We start from the raw sequence: 21,500 nt of genomic DNA, 5'->3' as shown, positions 1-21,500 counted from the left end.
ATTCACTTGACTTTGTACTCCAGGTGTCTGGCTTTAGTGGAGTGACCATGTCATAGTAAGTTATCTGGAATATTATCATCTTTTGGGGATAGTTCTTCTTTGCATTCTTGCCACCTCTTCTTAATATCCTATTCTTCTGTTAGGACTTGGCCCTTTCTGTCTTTTATTGTGCCCATCTTTGCATGAAATATTCCCTTGGTGTCTCTAACTTTCCTGTAGAGATCCCTAGTCTTTTCCACTCTATTGTTTTCCTCTATTTCTTTGCAATGGTCCTGTAAGAAGGCTTTCTTTTTTTTTTTTTAATTCTTGAGAAAATTATACTTCATATTTTTTTCCACAAAGGATTTCGTATTTATTACTGCCATTTTCACGTTTTCTTTTATTTATTTTTTTTTCCTGTTTCTACTTCTTCTTTTTTTTTTTTTTAAATTATATCCTTGCTAATCTCTGGAACTCTGCATTCAGTTGAGTATATCTTTACCTTTGTCCTTTGCCTTTTGCTTCTTTTCTTTTTTCAGCTATTTGTAAGACCTCCTCAGACAACCACTTTGCTTATTTGCATTCCTTCTTCATGGAGGGGGTTTTGTTCGCCACCTCCTGTACAGTGTTATGAACCAACATCCAGAGTTTTTCAGGAGCTCTGTCTACCAGATCGAATCCCTTGAATTTGTCACCTTCACTGTACAATCTTTAAAGTGAAGTGAAAGTGAAAGTCGCTAAGTGATGCCCAACTATTTCTGAGCCCATGGACTATTCAGAATTCTCCAGGCCAGAATACTGGAGTAGGTAGCCTGTCGCTTCTCCAGGGGATCTTTCCAACCCAGGGATCGAAACCCAGTTTCCCACCTTGCAGGCAGATTCTTTATCAGCTGAGCCACAAGGGAAGCCCAAAAATACTGGAGTGGGTAGCCTATCCCTTCTCCAGTGGATCTTTCTGACCCAGTAGTCAAACTGGGGCCTCCTGTAATACAGGCAGATTCTTTACAAACTGAGCTATCAGGGAAGCCCCGCATAACCATAGGGGATTTGATTTAGGTCATACCTGAATGGTCTGGTGGTTTTCCCTACTTTATTCAATTTAAGGCTGAATTTTGAAATAAGGAACTGATGATCTGAGCCACAGTCAGCACCAGGTCCTTTGTTTGCTGACTGTATAGTGCTTCTCCATCATCAACTGCAAAGAATATAGCCAATCTGATTTCAGTACTGACCATCTAGTGACATCCATGTGTAGAGTCAGCTCTTCTGTTAAAAGGGGCTGTTTGCTATGCAGCCTCTTGGCTAAACTCTGTTAGCCTTTGCCTTGCTTCATTTTGTACTCCAAGGCCAAACTTGTCTGCTACTCCAGATATGTCTTGACTTCCTAATTTTGCACTGTAGTCCCCTATGACCAAAAGGACACCTTTCATGTTGTTAGTTCTAAAGGGTCTTGTAGATCATCATAGATTCATTCAACTTCAGCTTCTTTGGCATTCATGGTTGGGGCACAGACTTGGATAACTGTGATGTTGAATGATTTGCCTTGGAAACAAACAGAGATCATTCTGTCCTGTTTGAGATTGCACCCCAATACTGCATTTTGGACTTGTGGACTGTGAGGGTTACTCCATTTCTTCTAAGGGACTCTTGCCCACAGCAGTGGGTATAATGGTCATCTGAATTAAGTTCACCCATTCCAGTCCACTTAAGCTCACTGATTCCTAAAATGTCGATGCTCACTCTTGCCAACTCCTATTTAACCACTTCAAATTTACCTTGATTCATGGACTTAACACTCCAGGTTCCAATGCAATACTGTTCTTTACAAAATTGGACTTTACTTTCAGCACCAGACCCACACAGAACTGAGCAATGTTTCTGCTTTAGCCCAGCCTCTTGATTCTTTATGGAGCTGTTTCTCCACTCACTCTTCCATAGTAGCATATTGGACACCTACTAACCTGGTGGGCTCCATCTTCCAGTGTCATATCTTTTTGCCTTTTCATACTGTTCATGGGGTTCTCAAGGCAAGAATACTGAAGTGGTTTGTCATTCCCTCTTCGAGTTAACCATGTTTTATCAGGTGCTGACTATAAGGAACATGCTCTTCAGCCACTCTACATAGCCAGCCGACATGCCAGGCACCCTAGATGTCCCACTGCTGGTCTTCGTTGAGCATGGAAAGCTTCACTGGCTGCTAAGTGTCAATCAACGTGTTGCCCGGGGGCTGGAGTCACCAGGAAGGGGGTCTGGGGAAGGCTGGAGCCACGGTTGTAGGACACCCTGGAGTGGAGAGCTCCCTGACCTCACTGCCGCCGCTAGCCACCCTGAGACCAATCTGTCACCCAGGAGTGGAGGGCTCCCGTCCTCATTTGTTTTGTTAGGGCAAAGTTTATTTACCTCGTTTGAGAACTGGTTCAATTGGAATTGGTTCACTAGGGAAATAGTTCTGGTGGAGGTGGGTAGCCTAGTTGGAGTTAGTTCATGTTTTGTAGGGTAAATTTATTTACATAATTTGTGAAGTGGCTTGGCAACCCACTCCAGTATTCTTGCCTGGAGAATCCCACGGACAGGGGAGCCTGGTGTGCAACAGTCCACAGGGCCACAGAGAGTCAGACTCAACTGACTGATTGACACAACACTCACTCATCTGTGCATTGGTGTTGGAATTTGCCTGTGCCTTCCCTGTTGGAATTTGCCTACGTTCTTTTGTGTCTTGGTGTTATCAAACTTATTTTAAAAAATGGGAAATATTTAATTAATTCCAAAGGACAGTTCTTTGGGACGTACATAACATAGGTTAAGACCAAAAGGACAATAGCCCCTGAGTAACTCACACTTAGACAATTTGGCAGCTTGAAGCACTTTACAAAGGAGAATAACACACTGGTAATAAATGAAGAGGGCCAGGGACTCCCACATACTCCCATGAATTGAGGTGTCTGATTCTAATTTCCCTAGAGAAGCCCCAGGTAACATTGACAGTGGGAAGCTTCAACTCCAGTTTGGGGAGCACCCCCTGCGAAGGAAAACTCCAACCTTTTGGACAAAGTTCAAAGGTCTTAAGGGTCTGGGAGCTCATGTTTCTGTTACTTTCCTGGTGCCTAGGCTTGGGTTTATTCTGGCTACTTTGGTAACGTGCAGGCATCTGGTCATAACTGCTCGTGCTGAAATGAGAAGTGTTTCTTCTAACGTCCCCCACCACCCACACTCTTGCATTTCTCTCTCCTTGAATCCTCTGCGAACAGGCTATTGACAAGGGAAGCAACTGAGGAGATCTGGCCAGGGTTACTCTCTCGTGTGTTCCGAGCCACGTAGCCCACGGTGCCCCAGTAGGAGCTGGCACCCAAGCAAGTGAGGGCTCTCATTTCCTCTTCCTCCCTTGAGCAGAGAACCAGGTCAATTAATATTCTGCTGGCATGAGTCAGGCACTTAAAAGCCATTAGGCCATCTGCCACTTGAAGGTTCCTGCCACCTGATAAGGCGTAAGGAAACAGGCCAGACTATCAGTGTTGCCCCCAGCAAGACAACTTCAAGGCAAATTAGGTAAATGTTGGTTCAAGAAAATAGTGAGCCCACTTCCCGCTGGCCACTTCCCTCATGCAGAATGAAGCAGACTCCTAGGTCTCTCTCTCTTTTTTATTTATTTTTAAATTTTTTTGAATCAACATGAGGAAATAGTTTAAATTTTTTTTCCCTAGGTCTCTCTTTCCTGTTACCTTCACCTCTTTCCCCTTTTCTCCAGACTGACTTTCAGGAGCCAAGGTGTTGCCTCTGAGCCTTCCCACGAGGTCTTCTCTCCTAAGCTAAATGAGGAAAAGTAAAGCTTTCCAACACAGGTAAATGCATATGTCAAGTCCTTCAGTTTCACTGAGGTGGCCACCAAATTCAAAACAAGCCCATCCTTGTTTTACAACCCGTCTTTATAGCACCACAAGAGTGGCTCCAAAAATCCTTTACCACTCCAAAAACCTACCCCATTTATCTTAAGACGCTTGTGAACATTAAAGAAAGGGGGGAAAGAAGTCATCCTAGGCAGACACACTTATATTTTTGAGATGAAAATGTCTTCTTGGTCTTTTCAGCAACACTCATCTGTGATGCTTTTTTTTACATGTGATTTTTAGACAGTATAACGTAATTTAGAAGTTGGCTTGTCCAAGGTAAATAGAAACTTCTTTTTCTCCAAATATCTGGCCATCTCATCAAGTGAGCTTGACTTGTTCCACCTATCAGAAACCCAATTTTAATCCAACCTGTTTTGAAAACTGATGGGTTTCACATTGCTTTACCTGCTTAGGACTGCAATCTTGAGAATTCAGAGCTCTCTTTGTACGGATCTTTGTCTTTGGATAACAATGTCATGGTTGATTTGTAAAAGAATTCTATGTAATTGTCTTAAAAAGGGATAAGTGCTTATAAACTTTCAAACCCAATGATTCTAAATACAAGAGAAATTAAGCTAAATGAATTTCAGGTTCCTGTGAACTGGGAAATAGTATTAAACTAGTATCTGGTATTAATGTTTAAATTTGTTGATCTGAGTAATATATACATGTCTTAGGTCACAACATAAAGCATAATATTAAGCATAATACTTGCATTGTGCCTAAGTTTAATATAAGCTAAATAAGATCTTCTTATATCTGTCACAAATTTGTTAGCAAGGAAAGTAACTCAGTGTGAAGAAAACCTCTGAGGAAAGAATGCAAATGAGATATGAGTTTTTGGTGAACTTTTAGAAATAATTAAGTGTTTTAGGATCTCTCTAAATATTCTACAACTTGAAAGCTGAAATTGTGATAAAATACGTTAAGTGATGAAACATTTGTAGGAAATGACCCCAAAAAGTGTTTTGTACATGATCAGCCAGTACTAAGTTTAAAACCACTTTAAGTGAGTAAATGAACCTTTAACTAAGCCAAGGCAAAATGTAAATTTAACCTTTTCTTTCTTTTACAAAAACTCAAGCTTTCAAAAGGTGTATTTTCCCTTTGATAAGGTATTCTAAGTTTTTTTTCCCCCTTTTTAATTGATCTGTATTTGCCTTTGAAAAATATTATTGTCATTTTGGCTAAGTAAATAACTATTTTTCACAGTGACCTAGGAATCTATTGTTTTATTTATTTTTTGTTTATTTTTTATTTTTTTAACTTTACAATATTGTATTGGTTTTGCCATATATCAACATGAATCTGCCATAGGTATACACGTGTTCCCCATCCTGAACCCTCCTCCCTCCTCCCTCCCCGTATCATCCCTCTGGGTTGTCCCAGTGTTTTAAAAGACTTCATTTTTTTCTGAATGCTCTTTTAACCAAACTTATAAACTAAAATTACCTCTAGCTGACTTTGGAATGCTTGAAAGGGTCCCTAAAACAACCCCCAAAAAGACGTTAAGCTAATTAGCTTCACGTGGTATGATGAATTACAGGCGAGGAGTTGCCAGATGAGAAATACATCTTTAGTTATATTTGAAATGATAAAGATATTCTAGATATTATATGGAGTTCCTAAAAACATTATATGTCCTGGTAGTGAAGAGAAAAAGTCAAAATTTTACATGACCTCCTTCCCCTTCTGCCTCTGTAACTCAGCTTGCCCCTTGCAAATTCTAGACCACATAGGTCATGTAGTCTCAGAAAGCGGGGACTTGCAATACTAGGAACTGGAGTTTACCTCACACACCTTTGTCCTACTCTTTGCAATTGCCCAGCCCCTGCAAACCTGCTTAATCATGCCTGTCCAGGTCAGACACCCCCCTCCCCATCTTGACTGCTGTTTCCACGTGTGCGAAACCCCTGAGTTTAAACCAGCCTATTAACAGCTAGTGTTGCCCCCTACAGTCTATAAAAACTCTGTAATCCCTTTGTTTGGGGCTCAGAGCTTGGAGTGTTAACCCATCTGGACCTACCGGCGTAAGAAACTTGCATTCTCCAACTCTCTGAGTGTGGTGCTTGGTTTCTTGAGTACTGCTTTCTGCAACAGTAGAATATGAGTCATATTTCCAGTTATTATCTGAAAGTGTTGTATGTCACTGCAGTAACCAGGTTCTCTGTCAACTTCAACGTAGTCAGATTTAAACTTGCCTTCTTAAGTCCTTTGTCATTAAAGATAGTTACCGTTTCACTCTGATACCTTTAAAGAAATGCCTCCTCTTCAAGAAGATTGACTTAAAAAGAAAAATAAAAGCCTTTGGATAAATGCAAGTTGCTGACTTTCAGACCATAATGCTGAACTGAGTAAAAATAAATAAGTAAATAATTCTAATGGGATACCTGATGGCTTCATAAAGCTGCTAACATAAAGAATTAGTTGCATAGGACTGAAAACTAGCAAACCTGGTTATAATTTTTATGGCTTCTATCCAAAAAATTTGCTGGTTTAAATCTGTGTTTCCCAGGTGTAAGAAAACCCACCTGAACCTAATAATGACTTACAGTAACTTGGTAAGTTATACCTTTCGTGAGTTAAATTGAAACATTTATCTTTTTCTCCCTACCTGCCTGATCCTGCCATTATACATACGCTTGTCTCAAACATTAAGCCATGCATAAAGGTGCATGGCCAGTACAAAGAAACTGCAGATAGTTCATTAAATTGTTTATTCCCCCCCTCCCAGGTCACTTGACTACTGCAACTGGATTACAAGCAGTTACACAAATCATTGTTTACATTTGTTCTTTGTTTTCAAATTGTGCTTTGTATCTCTCTGCTGAACTATGTCATTGTCAGTGTGACTAGCTTTGTTACTTATACCCGGTCTAATTTAAAGGACTCTTGCCTCTTGCAGTACCCAAAGTGTAATCAGCCCTCCAACAATACTTCCGTGGCTAAACATCTTGAGAAAAATCACACGTATAAGATGAAATACTTGTAACATTGTGATTCTAACTACGGGAAGAAGCAACAAAGGAAAATGTCTCCTGGATTTTAGTTAGCTAGAATCCAAAGAGTATTTTTAATTACTGATGAGGTCTGGTCCAAAACTTAATACCTGGAGTGGTACATCAAGAATTTTTGCCTAAACTGGATGGAACCTCCCAGTGCCATGGGACAAAAGTTGATCATGAAATGTCTTCCAAATATTGGTCATATTCATGGCCAAAAGGGGGAAACCTGAGAAATGGAACCAGCAACTGCAGCCCTCCAACAAGAGCTGGTCAGACTAGAAGGAGAATAGCTGCTCTCTAGGAGCCATCAGACTACAGCCACTCCCTACGGTGAACCCTGAAGAAATGCTGAGAATACACAATTACAGGACCACAGAGAGCTGAAGTGCAAGGAAGTAATTTTAATGAGCCCTGACTCTTGTGTCTTCCCATACAGAGAAAAGTGCTCAATTCCTTAACTTGAGTTATTGTTTCCTGGATTTCAAGTTCAGTATTTTGAAGTTTACAGGTGTACAGAAGACACTTTCCAAAGAGGGAAATAAGAAGCAAAATCTCAACATATGAAACAGCATATGGTGAACACTGACAACGATGGTGAACACTCCCAGAACGATCCTTCTGATGAAGCAGAATGGTCACTGCCCTCTTTTCCCACAAGACTGTGGAATAGAGTTTGACAGTGGGGAACCGAACCAAAGCTGACTCCGTGTTGGAACCGTTTCTTTGACTTGCTTTTTGTTGTCATTGTTATTCTAATCGAACATAATGGCCTGCCTCAGAAGACCCTACCCTTCTGCCTGACTGTTAAAGTGCCTTTTCTCAGCTCACAGGGAGATGAACTGACCCTGCCCAGCTATGAAAAGAAGAAATTAACACATACATTCCAAAGGCTGGCCCATCCTGAGATGTTCTGCAAAATTGAAGACCCTTTTTTACTTTGCTTCCTCAGTGTCTCTAGCTCTCTATTTTGCCTTTTGACTTTAGTTTCTCGTAACTTCTCTTCCTCTGGCTCTATAAAAGAACCTGTCATCCAGACCTTGACTAGATGGTTACTTTGAGACATTAGTCTGCCGTCTTCTCAGCCGACTGTCCAAGAAAGTTGTATTCCTTGCCTCTCTACCTCCTTTCTCGGATTCACTGGTCTGTCAGTAGCACAGCTAGAGAGCCCATGTGCCATAACTAAAGATCCCAGCTGTGATGAAACAAGGATTTTGCATGCTGCAACTAAGACCTGGCACAGGCAAATAAATAAATGCATAAAAAAATAAATATAATAATACATTTTTGGGTAATAAAAGTTATATAAAAATTACATTGTTTAAAATAGTGGGCTTGTATTTCATTATCTCAACTTTAGACTCTAACTGCATTGCAACCTTGGTCATGTATCCTTGAGGGAAACTGAAATTCTGAGTGGCCAAGATCAATAGCTTCCTTGCAATGTTTAGTTAGGAGTTGTGCAATCTAAGATGTAAAAACAGTGGTTACAGAGAAAACAGACAAGTAGAACAAAATTAATAAACTGGATGAGAAAGACTTCCCAGTTACAAAAATCTGAATAAATTTGAGAAGTAGACAACAGGAAGATGTACCAAGCAGGGCTTAGCGTTATTTGGAGGGAGTTACAACAGAAATGTTTTTGTAAGATGATTGTTTTTATTTATTACTCTATTGCCTACATTTTGACCAATATTAATGAGAATTGGGATTAAAGGCCATATGAGTCCTTTCAGTACAAAGCAATAGGATTTTATTTTATTTTATTTTATGGCATCAATTTCCTTAAGGATGAAAACTTTTTTCCTTTCTATTTTATCTTTTAATTGATGGAGAATGTTTTACAATGTTCTCTTGGCTTCTGCCATACAGAACGCAAATCAGCCATAATTATTATTAATCACCTCCCTTTTTGAGCCCCCTCCCCTCACCCATCTCACCCCTCCAGGTCATCACAGATTGCCTCTCTGGGCTCTCTGTGTTTCAGCAACTTCTTACCAGCTACATATTATTTGCAGGGAAGGAACACAGATGCAGATACAGAGAACAGACTAGTGAACACAGTGAGGGAAGAAGAGTGTTAAGACCAGTGGAAACCAACATGATTATTACAACTGTTGCAATATCTCTTAGAAGATCTAGTGTCTAATCTCCCCTTGATTGGCAGTCAGAAAGATCTTCCTAAGATGGGATGGTCCTAGGATACACTCCCAGGGGACACATGTTGGTAAGAGTCCAAAAGGAAAACCTGGGAATGCTGGGGGTACAAAAGTAGAGATGGAAGGGTGATTATAAGGGGTGTTAGCTGGGATCACATGACTACTCAAATTTATCAAAATCAGGGACTTCTCTGGGGGTCCAGTAGTTAGGATTCTAACCTTTCCCTGCACAGAGTACAGAGTCCATATGGATTTCATCTCTGTTGGAAACTAAGAACCTGCATGCTGCATGGTGTAGCCAATATAAAGAAACAGACCAAAAAAAAAGAAAAAAGAAAATTAATATCTGGATCAAAGACCAAAGAAAGGAAAAGGTTTCAGTATATTCTGAAACATGAAAACCTTCTATCATGCAGACTTTTCAGCTGAAAATATGACAGGATAATATACAGAGGAATATATGAACAAAAGAGATAGCATGATATTGCAACTGAAAGAAAAGAGAATAAAAGGAAAAAAAATAGATATATTGTCGGTCCATGTGAACATGAAGGGCAGTGATCCTCTGAAGATGTGAGCTGAGGATGCCCTTGAGACGACAAGCTCTCCTCAAAGGTCTGACTTCAATCCAAATGAAGGATTCTGAGGTCTGATCTGTCCCAGAAACAGGCAGCACTGGGTCAGCCCTCCAGGTGTTCTCAATTAGCTGACTCAGGAACCCTGAGTCTCCTTGTTTCTTCATTTCTATACTCAGAACAAAATAAACCTTTTAATGTATTTATTTGTTAAATTACAATGAATGAAGATGAAAATAAGTAAAATTGGATTAAAAATACAAAAAAAAAAAAAAACAAAACAAAACCCATGACTCACTGTTTCAGTGATGTTGTCTTAGGAAATCTATTTTTTTCCATTAAAAATTCTAAAAATTACAAGAACTGCTATTCAGCATTTTGAGTTAGTGAGTAAATATTATATTACAGATCAAATGGGTAGAAGGGTGTCTGGAAAGAAATCACTGAAAATAAACGACTGAGGCGCCTTCTTCAGATGAGGTTACGGGGCATTTGAATGGATCATCCTCTTAGTACTTAAGAGGAAAAAGCCCACATTGGGGCAGGAGAAGGTGACAAATGCTACGTGCTGACCTGCTCCTCACCTCAGAATAATAGGTGTCTTTCCAAGGGTTTCTGAGGAGATAGTGTTCCCTTGGCTAAACCACACAATCAGTCTTTACTTTTAGAAAATAAATGTTAAACTGTCACCTCCACGTTAAGGATACAAAGCAGGAGTGATGGATGTGTACCTTGGACAGCTCATCTCATTTTGCATCTCATGATAAACAGGAAAATAATTGTCCCCTTGCAATATTGGATGTACTGCAATTTCTCACTTTAAAGGTCAAATGCCCACATCCACATATGCTTCTCTTAAAACAAATCTCATTATCAAAATGACAGAATGCCGGAAAAGTGTATCTCTGCCAACCAGGATACTGAAGGTGCCTTCCGTTGTAACTGTGATCATATGAGGAACAACCATTGGTTCCTGATGTGTCATGCCAACAGATGTAGGCTATAAAAGTGGCAGCAATTTTCCATCCTCTCCAACCACTGGGACACCCTCAGCTTCTACAGAAGAAGGATCAGGAGAGTCAACAAGATGAAGGCTCTGCTGTTAAGTCTTGTCCTTGGTCTGCTTGCTGCCAGTCAAGGCGATGTGATAGATGCCTCTCAGGTACCAGGGGTATTTGAACGTGGTCTAAGCTTGGGAGGAAGTCTTGGCATGTATCCATGTGAGTGTCCCTTTCGAGGTCCAGTCATGTGGATCGCTAAGTCTAGCCATCTCTCTGCAATTCAAAATTCCTGCATTCACTGGCTCTATGCCTGCTGTTTGTGATGTCTGTATCACCTTTGCCATCTATTCATTGGCTCTCATGTATGTTCACTGGTCTTGTAAAAACAGAGGAACATCACATAGGTATTAGACTAGGGCTCTTGCATTTGACAAGATAGCTCAAGCTATCTCAGTAATTTCTCAATTGTTTCCTTTACTTGACTTGAGTTTTCACATGATTCTGTAACTAGGGCTGTGTTCATAAAGATAGGTAACTTCTGCTCAAGTGAAAGGGCAGCGAAACTCCTGAGGGATGATGTCGGGCAGAATTTACAGAGACGGACTAAGATTTCTGAAGGGAATTTTACTTTTAGTTCACAGGAAGATGGTTAACCCATTTTATCGCGGCTGAGAACATAGACAAGATCACCGAGGGCGCGCCATTCCACATTTTCATGCGTTACATCGAGTTTGATGAAGAAAATGGCACGATACACTTCCACTTTTATATCAAGTAAGTAAAAATCACCCACAAGGAAAACACCTATAAGCCCCGACCTAAGGGAGGGTGTGTCTTCCCCTCTGCAGGGAACTCTCTGGGTGATGTTAAGAGCATTATGCCCTGTGCTGTAGGGCTGAGCAGGATCTCTGAGCTAGGGGAGGGGATCAGTCCCTCTTTGAACCTCCAGGGAATGTCCTGAAAACTCTGCTTAGAAGGGGAACCCAGAAGCTCCACTGGCATCAACTCATTAAAGGAAAGGGGGACACGGCAGAGGGAAGAGGCTCGTGTCCTGGAGACCACAGTCCCCACCAGGGGCTTGACCCCTTCCCGCAGAATTTGTAAGAGACGGTTCCCACTGAGCCCAGATGTGAGGGCGGGGGAGAGCACCCAGAGAGCTCTGCCCTCGGGGCTTCCTCACGGGAGCTTTCATCATCACTGAGTTTCCCAGAGCCGTCAGAGCCCCTAGTGACTTTCCCAAGTGCCTTCCCAGGCTCCTGCCAATGCACGTGACAGGAGTTCGATCCCTGGGTCGGGAAGAGGCCCTGGAGGAGGAAATGGCGACCCCCTCCGGTATTCTTGCCTGGACAATCCCATGGACAGAGATGCCTGGTGGGCTACAGCCCAAGGGGTCGCGAAGAGTCAGAGAGGACTGAGCAACCAAGCACACACATACAGTCCCAAGTACCATTCATAGAATGCTCACTATACCGAAGACGGTTTTCTAAGAACACGCAAGCATGGCAGAAACCAATACAAGCTTGTTCAGCAACTGTCCCCCTCTCTCAAAAGAAAATAAGAAAATGCACAGTCAGCAATGCATTGTGAGGAATAAGAACATTAAGAGAAGAAACAACAACATGTTTTGTTGCAACCCCTTGAACTGTAGCACGCTAGGCTAGGCTTCCCTGTCCTTCATTATCTCCAGGATCTTGCTCAAACTCATGTCCATTCAGTCAGTTATGCCATCCAACCATTTCCTCCTCTGTGGTCCCCTTCTTCTCCTGCTTTCAATCTTTCCCAGCATCAGGGTCTTTTCCAATGAGTCAGTTCTTCGCATCAGGTGGCCAAAATACTGGAGTTTCAGCTTCAGCATTTAATAGTATACTTGCAATCAAATTAGAACCACCCATACAGGAACAGACTCAAAGACACGTATATCTTATCTCAGGAGAAACAGTTGTCTGTTTTCACTAATTTTTAAAGAACATCTGTTATCATCCTCTTTGCCGTATTTTACAATTTTTGTGTCGTATGTTTAATTTTTCATGTGGCGACTCTTTCTGAAGTCACTTTTGCCTGGAGTAGGAAATGGCAACCCACTCCAATATTCTTGCCTGGAGAATCCCATGGACAGAGGAGTCTGGCAGGCTACAGTCCATGGGGCTCCAAAGAGTTGGGCCAAACTGAGTAATTGAACACACAAAGAAGCATAATTAAATGTGTAATTAAATGCACCTTTGTGGAATGTACAGTTCAATGAGCTTTCACATGTGCACAATTGCTTCACCATCTACACATTCGAGATATAAAATTCCAGGCTTCAACTGGTGATTCAGTGCTTAAGAATCCATCTGCCAATGCAGGAGACATGAGCTCCATCTCTGGTCTAGAGGGACCCCACGTGCCCAGGAGCAAGTAAGCCCATGTGCTACAATGACTAAGCCTGTGGGCTATATGCTCTAAAACAAGGGAAGCCACCATAGTGAGAATCCCCGGCACTGCAACTGAAGAGTAATAACCCTTGCCCTTGGCAATAGAGAGAAGCCTGAGTGGCAAGAAGACACAGCACAGTCAAAAAAAAAAACAAAAAAAAAAACCAGTTTTGTTTTTAAAAAGAAGGACATAAAATTTCTCCAGCACACCTCCTTTTCTTCACTCATCATTAGATGTCTACCCCTGGAGCCACAGGTAAGAAAAGATATGCATATTCTCACCTTTTCTGGCTCTTCATGCAACAAAATTAGGCACTCTGAATCATTTTCCCTGCCTTCCCCCAGTCAGCACAATGTTTTAAACAGTTATTGCAGTGTCTGCATAAGGAGTCAAGTTTTTCAAGCCAAATGAAAGGAGTTTGTCTGCTCAGATAAAATGTTGTGTGTTCGCAGGTATATTGGATAATTGTTGTGTTCCTACTTTGTGGTTGTTTTTCAGTGATTTCAATGCATTCCATTTCCCTAATGACTAAGAAGGCTTCACTGACAGCTCAGTTGGTAAAGAATCCGCCTGCAATGCAGGAGACCTCGGTTCAATTCCTGGGTCAGGAAATCTGCTTGAGAAGAGATAGGCTATGCACTCCAGTATATCTGGGCTTCCCTTGTGGCTCAGCTGGTAAAGAATCTGCCTGCAATGCGGGAGACCTAGCTTTGATCCCTAGGTTGGGAAGATCCGGTGGAGATGGGAAAGGCTACCCACTCCAGTATCCTGACTGGAGAAGTCCATGGATTGTGTACTGCATGGAGTTGCAAAGAGGCAGATACGACTGAGTGACTTGTACTTTCACTTTCAATGACCAGAAGCACTGACCACGCTTTATTGTGGACATTCTTTTCCAAGGTGTCTGTTCAAAGAGTAATCCAGTTTCTGTACTATTATTTCCCTTTTTAGTATTTGTTTTATAGACATTCTTTATATGTGCCAAATACACCTTTCTTCACATACATGTACAGAGGACATATATGAAGTCACTCTTTTGTTACAGAGGTGACAATATATACTAATCATATATTATATACATAAAGTTCTTTGTAATATCATATAAGCACATCATGTGGACTTAAGTGTTTGCTTGTGCTCCTGTCTGTGTGAGTGTGAAATGTGTCTGTATAAGTACATGTGTCTTTCAGATTTAATCCTCATATGGCATTGTGATTGAGGAAGAGTGTGTGTTTGTAGAAAATTAAACTTTTTAAAAATGTTGTGATTTTTGGCTCTCACACTGTCTAATGAAGGCTTCCCTGGTGGCTCTCGTATTGTCTAATAAGGGCTCCCCTGGTGTTTCAGAGAATAAAGAATCTGCCTGTAATGCAGAGGACCTGGATTTGATCCCTGGGTGGGGAAATTCCTCTGGAGAAGGAAATGGCAACCAATTTCAGTCTTCTTGCATGGAGAATCCCATAGGCAGTGGAGAGGCTTGGCAGGCTACAATCCATGGGATCACAGAGAGTCTGACGCAATTGAGTAACAAACACTTTCACTTTCATTGTCTAATGAATCACTGCCTGGGTTGTGACAATGCCCAAGGTTTTGTCATGATGGCTATGCCTCTCTGTTTTCAGAAACTAAAGTTCGCTCTTTTCCTTTTTTCCTAAAATTCTAGATTTCTCCATGTTTATTGGCTTTACACACGACCTGTTTTGAATCTGCAGGCTATTTTCAGAACTACTAATCAGATTTAGTGTGAAGACAAACCATCCTTGCCACTTGAGAGTTACTGGATCTGAGACAACATATTTTGTCTCTTTCGAAGGTCAAAATGTTCACCAGCACTGAGATGATACCGGACACATATTCTTGGGTGTCACAAAGAAAGAATCTTCATTATATGTCAAGTTTTTATTGTCTTAATTAACCAACTTGAATATATTTTGTTTTTAAGGAAGAATGGAGAATGCATAGAAAAATATGTCTCAGGCCTAAAGGAAGAAAACTTTTATGCTGTTGACTGTAAGTATGAATGTTTCACTGTAAAGAGTACGTGCATGTAGAAATCTTGGTCTAAACTTTCTTCAATAACCCCATACACCTGAATTCTACTCCTACTAAAACTCAGAGGTCAGGGACTGGAAAGTCTCCCCTCAGTGGAGTGGTAATCAATGAGACCAGAGCCCGACATCCTAGGGTGTGAAGTTAAGTGGGCCTTAGGAAGTATAATATGAACAACGCTAGTAGAGGTGACAGAATTCAAGCTGAACTCTTTAAAATCCTAAAAGATTATGCTGTTAAAGGGCTGCAAGCAATGAGTCAGCAACTTTCGAAAACTCGGCAGTGGCCACAGAACTGGAAAAGGTGAGTTTCCATTTCAATCCCAAAGAAGGGCAATGACAAAGAATGTTCAAACTACTTCACTGTTGTGGTCAATTCACATGCGAGCAAGGTAGTGCTCAAAATTCTTCAAGCTAGAATTCAGCTGTAGGTGATCTGAGAACTTCCACAAATATAGGCTTGATTTAGAAAAGGCAGATGAACCAGATCAAATTGTCAACATTGAGTGGACCATTGAGGAAGAGAGGCAATTCCAGAAAAAAAAAATTTTTTTTTCTTGCTTCATTGACTATGCTAAGGCCTTTGACTGTGTGGATCACAACAAACTGTGGGAAATTCTTAAAGATATGGCAATACCAGATTACCTGTCATCTGAGAAACCTGTATGTTGATCAGTCAGCAACAGTGAGATGTGGAACAACAGCCTGGTTCAAAATTGGGAGAAGAGTACAATAAGTTAGTATGTACTTTCATGCTGCTTATATAAACTTACATGCAGAGTACATCATGCTAAATGCCAGGCTGGATGAATTATAAGCTGGAATGAACAGACACAGCAGTGGGCTGTGTCATACCCCAGACTGAGGGGCTCGGGAAACACAATCCTTAAAGTGTTCAAAAGGTTGCCTGGCCTGGCGTAGGCACTCAGGAACAGAAGGTGATGAACACAAGGTAGGTTGGTCAAGAGAAATCAATTTTGTGGCTGGGGTAAAAGACATAGAAAGAATTTTAGAACCTGGATTTGATAACACGTTCATGATGTTTTAAAACACTCTCAGGAACTTCCCCGGTGGTCCAGGGAATAAGAATTCTGCCTGCCATGGCAGGAGACATAGGTTCAATTCCTAGTCCGAGAAAATCCCACACGCCATGGGGCATCTAAGCTCATACACCACAACTACTGGTCCTGCAGTCTAGAACCCCCGAGCTGTAAATACTGAAGCCCCTGCACCCCAGAGCCTGTGCTCAGCAACAAGAGAAGCCACGGCAATGAGAAGCCCGCACACCACAGCTAGACTGTACTCCACAGTCACCACAAGTGGAGAAAGCCCACGGGCAGCAGGGAAGACTCAGCAAGTGAAAAAACAAAGCAGAAAAAGAATCTGTGGGGCTCATTAGAACACACGTTCTAGAAAGCATCTTGGTAAGACAGCAAGGAGTGACTGGTTAATGGCAGGAAAAGGTGAGGATGAGGAAGATTTGTTCCTCCTTTCCTTGCCGTGGTTAACGGTAGCATTCTGTGCATGCATGGAGTGAGTGGGTCCATACACGATGGACCGTTCTTCATGCCCGCTGTGTGCCACCATAATCTAACTGACAACAAGTTAAGGCAGGGCTGTTTGTATCTTTTCTCTCTCTCACAGACTCGGGTCACAATGAATTTCAAGTCATTAGTGGGGACAAGAACACTCTCATAACGCATAATCTCAACGTGGATGAAGATGGCAGGGAGACAGAAATGGTGGGATTATTCGGTAGGTACGACATCCTAAAATTACCACTGATATGGTAATGTTACATGTCCACTGACAGGACTTTCATTCAGAATATCAGGAGGTGCTGACAGTATTCAGGGTGTAAGGCCTGCATCTTTATGCTCACCGAATTAAGGATCCTGGAAGGTAATCTACCAAGAAACAGGAGGCCATAGGCTGCAGAATATCACATCATCAGACATTTCAAAATGATTCCTATCTGTTGAAATTTTAAAAATGAGGTTATACTAGAATCATTTTTTAATATTTGATGTTGAATATTGAATATAAAATGTTGAAATATTTAATATTTCAACTAATTTCATCATGGCTATAGTGAGACTGACTTTACTTTATTTTTAAATTTTTATGTATTTTTTAATTGAAGGATAACAGCTTTATTGAATTGTTTGAATTTATTGAATTTCTGTCAAACATCAATATGAATCAGCCATAGGTATACATGTGCTTCTGTGAAAGTTGCTCAGTCGTGACTGATTCTTTATGACCCCATGGACTATACAGAACATGGAATTCTTCAGGCCAGAATACTGGAGTGGGTAGCCTTTCCCTTCTCCAGGGTATCTTCCCAACTCAGGGATCAAACCCAGGTCTCCCGCATTGCATGAGGAATCTTTACCAGCAGAGCTGCAAGGGAAGCCCATAGTTATACATATGTCCCCTCCCTTTGCAACCTCCCTCCCATCTCCCTCCCCATCCCACCCCTCTAGGTTGATACAGAGCCCCTGTTGGAGTTCCCTGAGATATACAGCAATTTCCTATTTTCTATCTATTTTACATATGGTCATGTACGTTTCCATGTCACTCTCTCCATACGTCTCACAGTCTCCTCCCCTCTCCCCATGAACACAAGTCTGTTCTCTATGACTGTTTTTCCACTGATGCCCTGAAAATAAGTTCATTATCAGTACCATCTTTCTAGATTCCTTATATATGCAGATTCTATGTGTATGTTTTATACAATATCAGTTTTCTGATGTACTCTAAGTCTTGGAACAGATGCTTACAAGATAAATCTTTGTCCTTTGCCATGTTTCAAATGCATTCTTTTTATCAACACTGACATCACTCCCTCAAGTAAACATGCAGAGCATTGAGAACTGTGTGTGTCATGGGGACAACAGGTGTCTATTTCAGAAAAGGTTATCGGGTAGAACGGTAGGTTCACAAAAGAGTAAATCACCCCCTAGCATTAAGTGCAAAGTGGTGAATGTGTCCGTGGAAGGGGAGAAGCTTGTTTCCTATTAGCTGGGTCTAGAAACAGATATGAGTGGCAGGTACATATATGAGGAAGCTGTGAGAAGCAAGTAGGTTCCATATTAGGATGAACCCAGCCCCAAACTCTTGGAGATGCTGGCAAGTCTTTGCCATCCAGCTCCTGATGCTGAGGGGTAGGGTGTCCTACTCACCAAGTTGGACTGGGGTCAATTCTTAAGACAAAAAGCATACGTCTGTGTCGTGGCAACCGTTTGAAGGTCTTAGATTATACAAGTGAACATCTGATTGGCACGTTCCATTGCTTGTTCTGTAGATTCAGGAATATCCAAGGGTTCCCGGGGGTCAAAAATTCTTCTTTTTGCACGGTGATTTTACAGGTCTATCAGATGTTGTTGATCCGAATCGCATAGAAGAGTTCAAAAACGTGGTGAGAGAAAAAGGGATTCCAGAAGAAAATATCCGGAATTTCATCTACAATGGTAACGGAATTATACTTTTTTCCCCTACCATACCATTCACCTGGTATGTAAGTATCAGGAAACAAATCAACTTATTCAAAATGTCTTCTTGCACAAGAAATCTCTTTTAAGATCCATTATTTTAAAAAAAGGAAGAAAGAACGAAACGTTGGCGATGCTGGGAATGTTAGTAATCGGTGGCTGTTTTATTTCTCCAATTTTGTTTTTCCCCAGACAACTGTCCACGGGAGTGAGAAGCTGTGACTCTGACTCCTTTGTAAGTAAACGTGGTCCGTTATTAACAGTGACTCCTCCAGATGAAGCAATAAGGACACACTGTTATTTAATGTGCGTGAAATGTTTGTCCCAACAATTTAAACATGTTAAAAATGAATTTTTTTGTTCCGTAATTTTGCTGCTCTTGAGCCATATTAAATTGCAAACAGTTTGATTTATCAACGCTGAGCAGCTGTGGTGAGAAAGTCTTCTCCTGCAGGAATTTTGCAGACCAGAATCATCAGAGAGAAGCAGGAATCCACATGAGTAGGTGGAAACTGTTAGTGTTCCCAATCCGTCCTGAACTTGCAGTTGTCCCCACACAAACCTCCTCTGGGAGAATCGGTATTAAAGAAAGCCCTGCTCGAAGCAGGGCTTCCCTGATAACTCAGTTGGTATAGAATCTGGCTGCAATGCAGGAGAACCCGGTTCAAATCCTGAGTCACGAAGATCTGCTGGAGACGAGAAAGGCTACCCACTCCAGTATTCTTGGGCTTCCCTTGTGGCTCAGCTGGGGAGACCTGGGTTTGATTCCTGGGTTGGGAAGATGCCTTGGAAAAGGGAAAAGTTTCTCCAGTATTCTTGCCTGGAGCATCTCCATGGACAGAGGAACCTGGTGGGCTCTAGTGCATGGGGTCACGAAGAGTTGGACACGACTGAGTAACTTTCACTTTCGCATAGATACCACTTCTGCTTGGATTCTGAAACACGACACGGATGAACTTTTTTACCAAACAGAAACAGACTCACAGACATGGAGAACAGACTTGTGGTTGCCAAGTGGGAGGGGGTTGGGAAGAGAAGGACTGGGAGACTTGAAGTTGAAAAGTGAAAGTGAAAGAAAGGTTTGTTGCTCAGTCATGTTGGGCTTTCTGCGACCCCATGGTACTTAGCCCTCCAAGCTCCTCTGTCCATGGGATTCTCCAGGCAAAAATCCTGGCGTGGGTCCATTCCCTTCTATACAGGATCTTACGAACACAGGGTTCAAACCTGGGGTCCCCTGACTTGCAGGCAGATCCGTAATGTCTGAGAAGTTTGGGGTTAGTAGATGGAAACTATTATATACAGGATGGATAGAGAACAGGGTCCAACTGCATAGCACAGTGGACTATACTCAATACTCTATAAAACCTAAATGGGAAAAGAATCTGAAAGAGAATAGATACTAACCTTGTATGTATAATCACTTGGCTGTACACCTGAAATTAATGCAATGTTGATAATGAGCTGTGCTCTAATACTAAAAAAAGTAAAAAAAAAAAAAATTCTTAAGGACCCAAAAGACAAAAGTTGCAGGGTTAGAGTTGTCTGCTGCAAATACAGAGCCTGAACATCTTTAGATGAAGCACCACCATGTACATGCATTGTGAAATCATAACTCATAGAATCAATCTGAAATGGGAAATCTCCAACCATATGTACATCCTGGGGACAATTCCACAGGGAACCTGCCATCACAGAAATGTGCAGTGTTGAGGTCCACCTGGAATTGGATATTGGATCAGCTACCAACTCCCTGTTCCCTGGATAGCCTACTGAGGCTCACCCCTGTCAACCGTCACACAGTTGACTCAACTAAACCTTTGGTTCTCTTTTATTCACCTATATAAAGAGTCACTGAGACCAGGCACGTCCTCTTGTCCATGGAATCAAGATCAACAACACGAAGACGACTTTCCGGGTTCCTGGTTAACATGATCCTGCTCTCTTCACACTCACACTCCTTCTCCCATCTCATCGCTCCTTGTCACTAAATCATGTCCTGGTTTGTGTTATTTGATTGCTGAGGGTTTAAATAAATGGTAAATATCTGCCCTGCACATGCATGTCTGTGCAAAAGTCACCTCATTTAAAACACACAAATGTCCACGTTAAGTGTCCAGGAAACTGTGCCTTTCATAGGACAGGTGTGCATCAGAGACAATCTTTATGAAGGTTTGGTAGACATGCCCTCAGGTGTCCAGGGAAGAGGGAGAAACTAGACTAAAGCATCGTGGGGCAGAGTTATGGATCCTCCACCGTACAGGCTTCTCTGATGGCTCAGATGGTAAAGAGTCTGCCTGCAATGCAGACGACCCAAGTTCTATCCTTGGGTGAGGAAGATCCTCTGGAAGAGGAAACGGTAACGCACTCCAATATTCCCTGCAGAATGCTATGGACAGAGGAGCCTGGTTGGCTACAATCCATAGGATCCTAAAGAGTTTGACAGGCCTGAGCAACTAACACTTTCACTTTCAGTCTACTGTATGGAAGGGGACAGTCTGATCAAGAGAAATTCCCTAACATGCATCTTATTCATCCCCAAGAAAGGAATGTACATTCCACTCATGAAGGCCTATGCACGGAAAGCGCAGGATGATATTACTGCTCAGTTCAGTTCAGTTCAGTTGCTCCGTTGTATGTGACCCTTTGTGAATCCAAGAATCGCAGCACACCAGGCCTCCCTGTCCATCACCAACTCCCGGATTTTCCCAAACTCATGTTCATTGAGTCGGTGATGCCATCCAGCCCTCTAATCCTCTGTTGTCCTCTTCTCCTCCTGCCCCCAATCCCTCCCAGCATCAGGGTCTTTTCCAATGAGTCAACTCTTCGCATGAGGTGGCCAAAGTACTGGAGTTTCTGCTTCAATATCAGTCCTTCCAATGAACACCCAGGACTGATCTCCTTTAGGATGGACTGGTTGGATCTCCTTGCAGTCCAAGGGAC

At 41.8% G+C, this 21,500-nt stretch overlaps 1 protein-coding gene across 1 annotated transcript; it reads left to right on the top strand.

Moving 5' to 3' along the window:
* Positions 1-10,630: 10,630 nt before the first annotated feature.
* LOC101904044 (odorant-binding protein-like) lies at positions 10,631-20,614 on the top strand. Its single transcript, XM_005228543.5, has 7 exons — positions 10,631-10,764; positions 11,238-11,377; positions 14,961-15,028; positions 16,711-16,821; positions 18,438-18,539; positions 18,753-18,795; positions 20,407-20,614. The coding sequence occupies exons 1-6, from the start codon at positions 10,690-10,692 to the stop codon at positions 18,770-18,772; spliced, it is 516 nt and encodes a 171-aa protein (XP_005228600.1). The 5' UTR covers positions 10,631-10,689; the 3' UTR covers positions 18,773-18,795; positions 20,407-20,614.
* Positions 20,615-21,500: the final 886 nt, after the last annotated feature.

The sequence above is a fragment of the Bos taurus genome, chromosome X (assembly GCF_002263795.3).
Source record: "Bos taurus isolate L1 Dominette 01449 registration number 42190680 breed Hereford chromosome X, ARS-UCD2.0, whole genome shotgun sequence".
Taxonomy (NCBI): Eukaryota; Metazoa; Chordata; class Mammalia; order Artiodactyla; family Bovidae; genus Bos; species Bos taurus.
The sequence above is the reverse complement of the archived record's forward strand: the minus strand, read 5'-3'. Positions and strand labels throughout refer to the sequence as shown.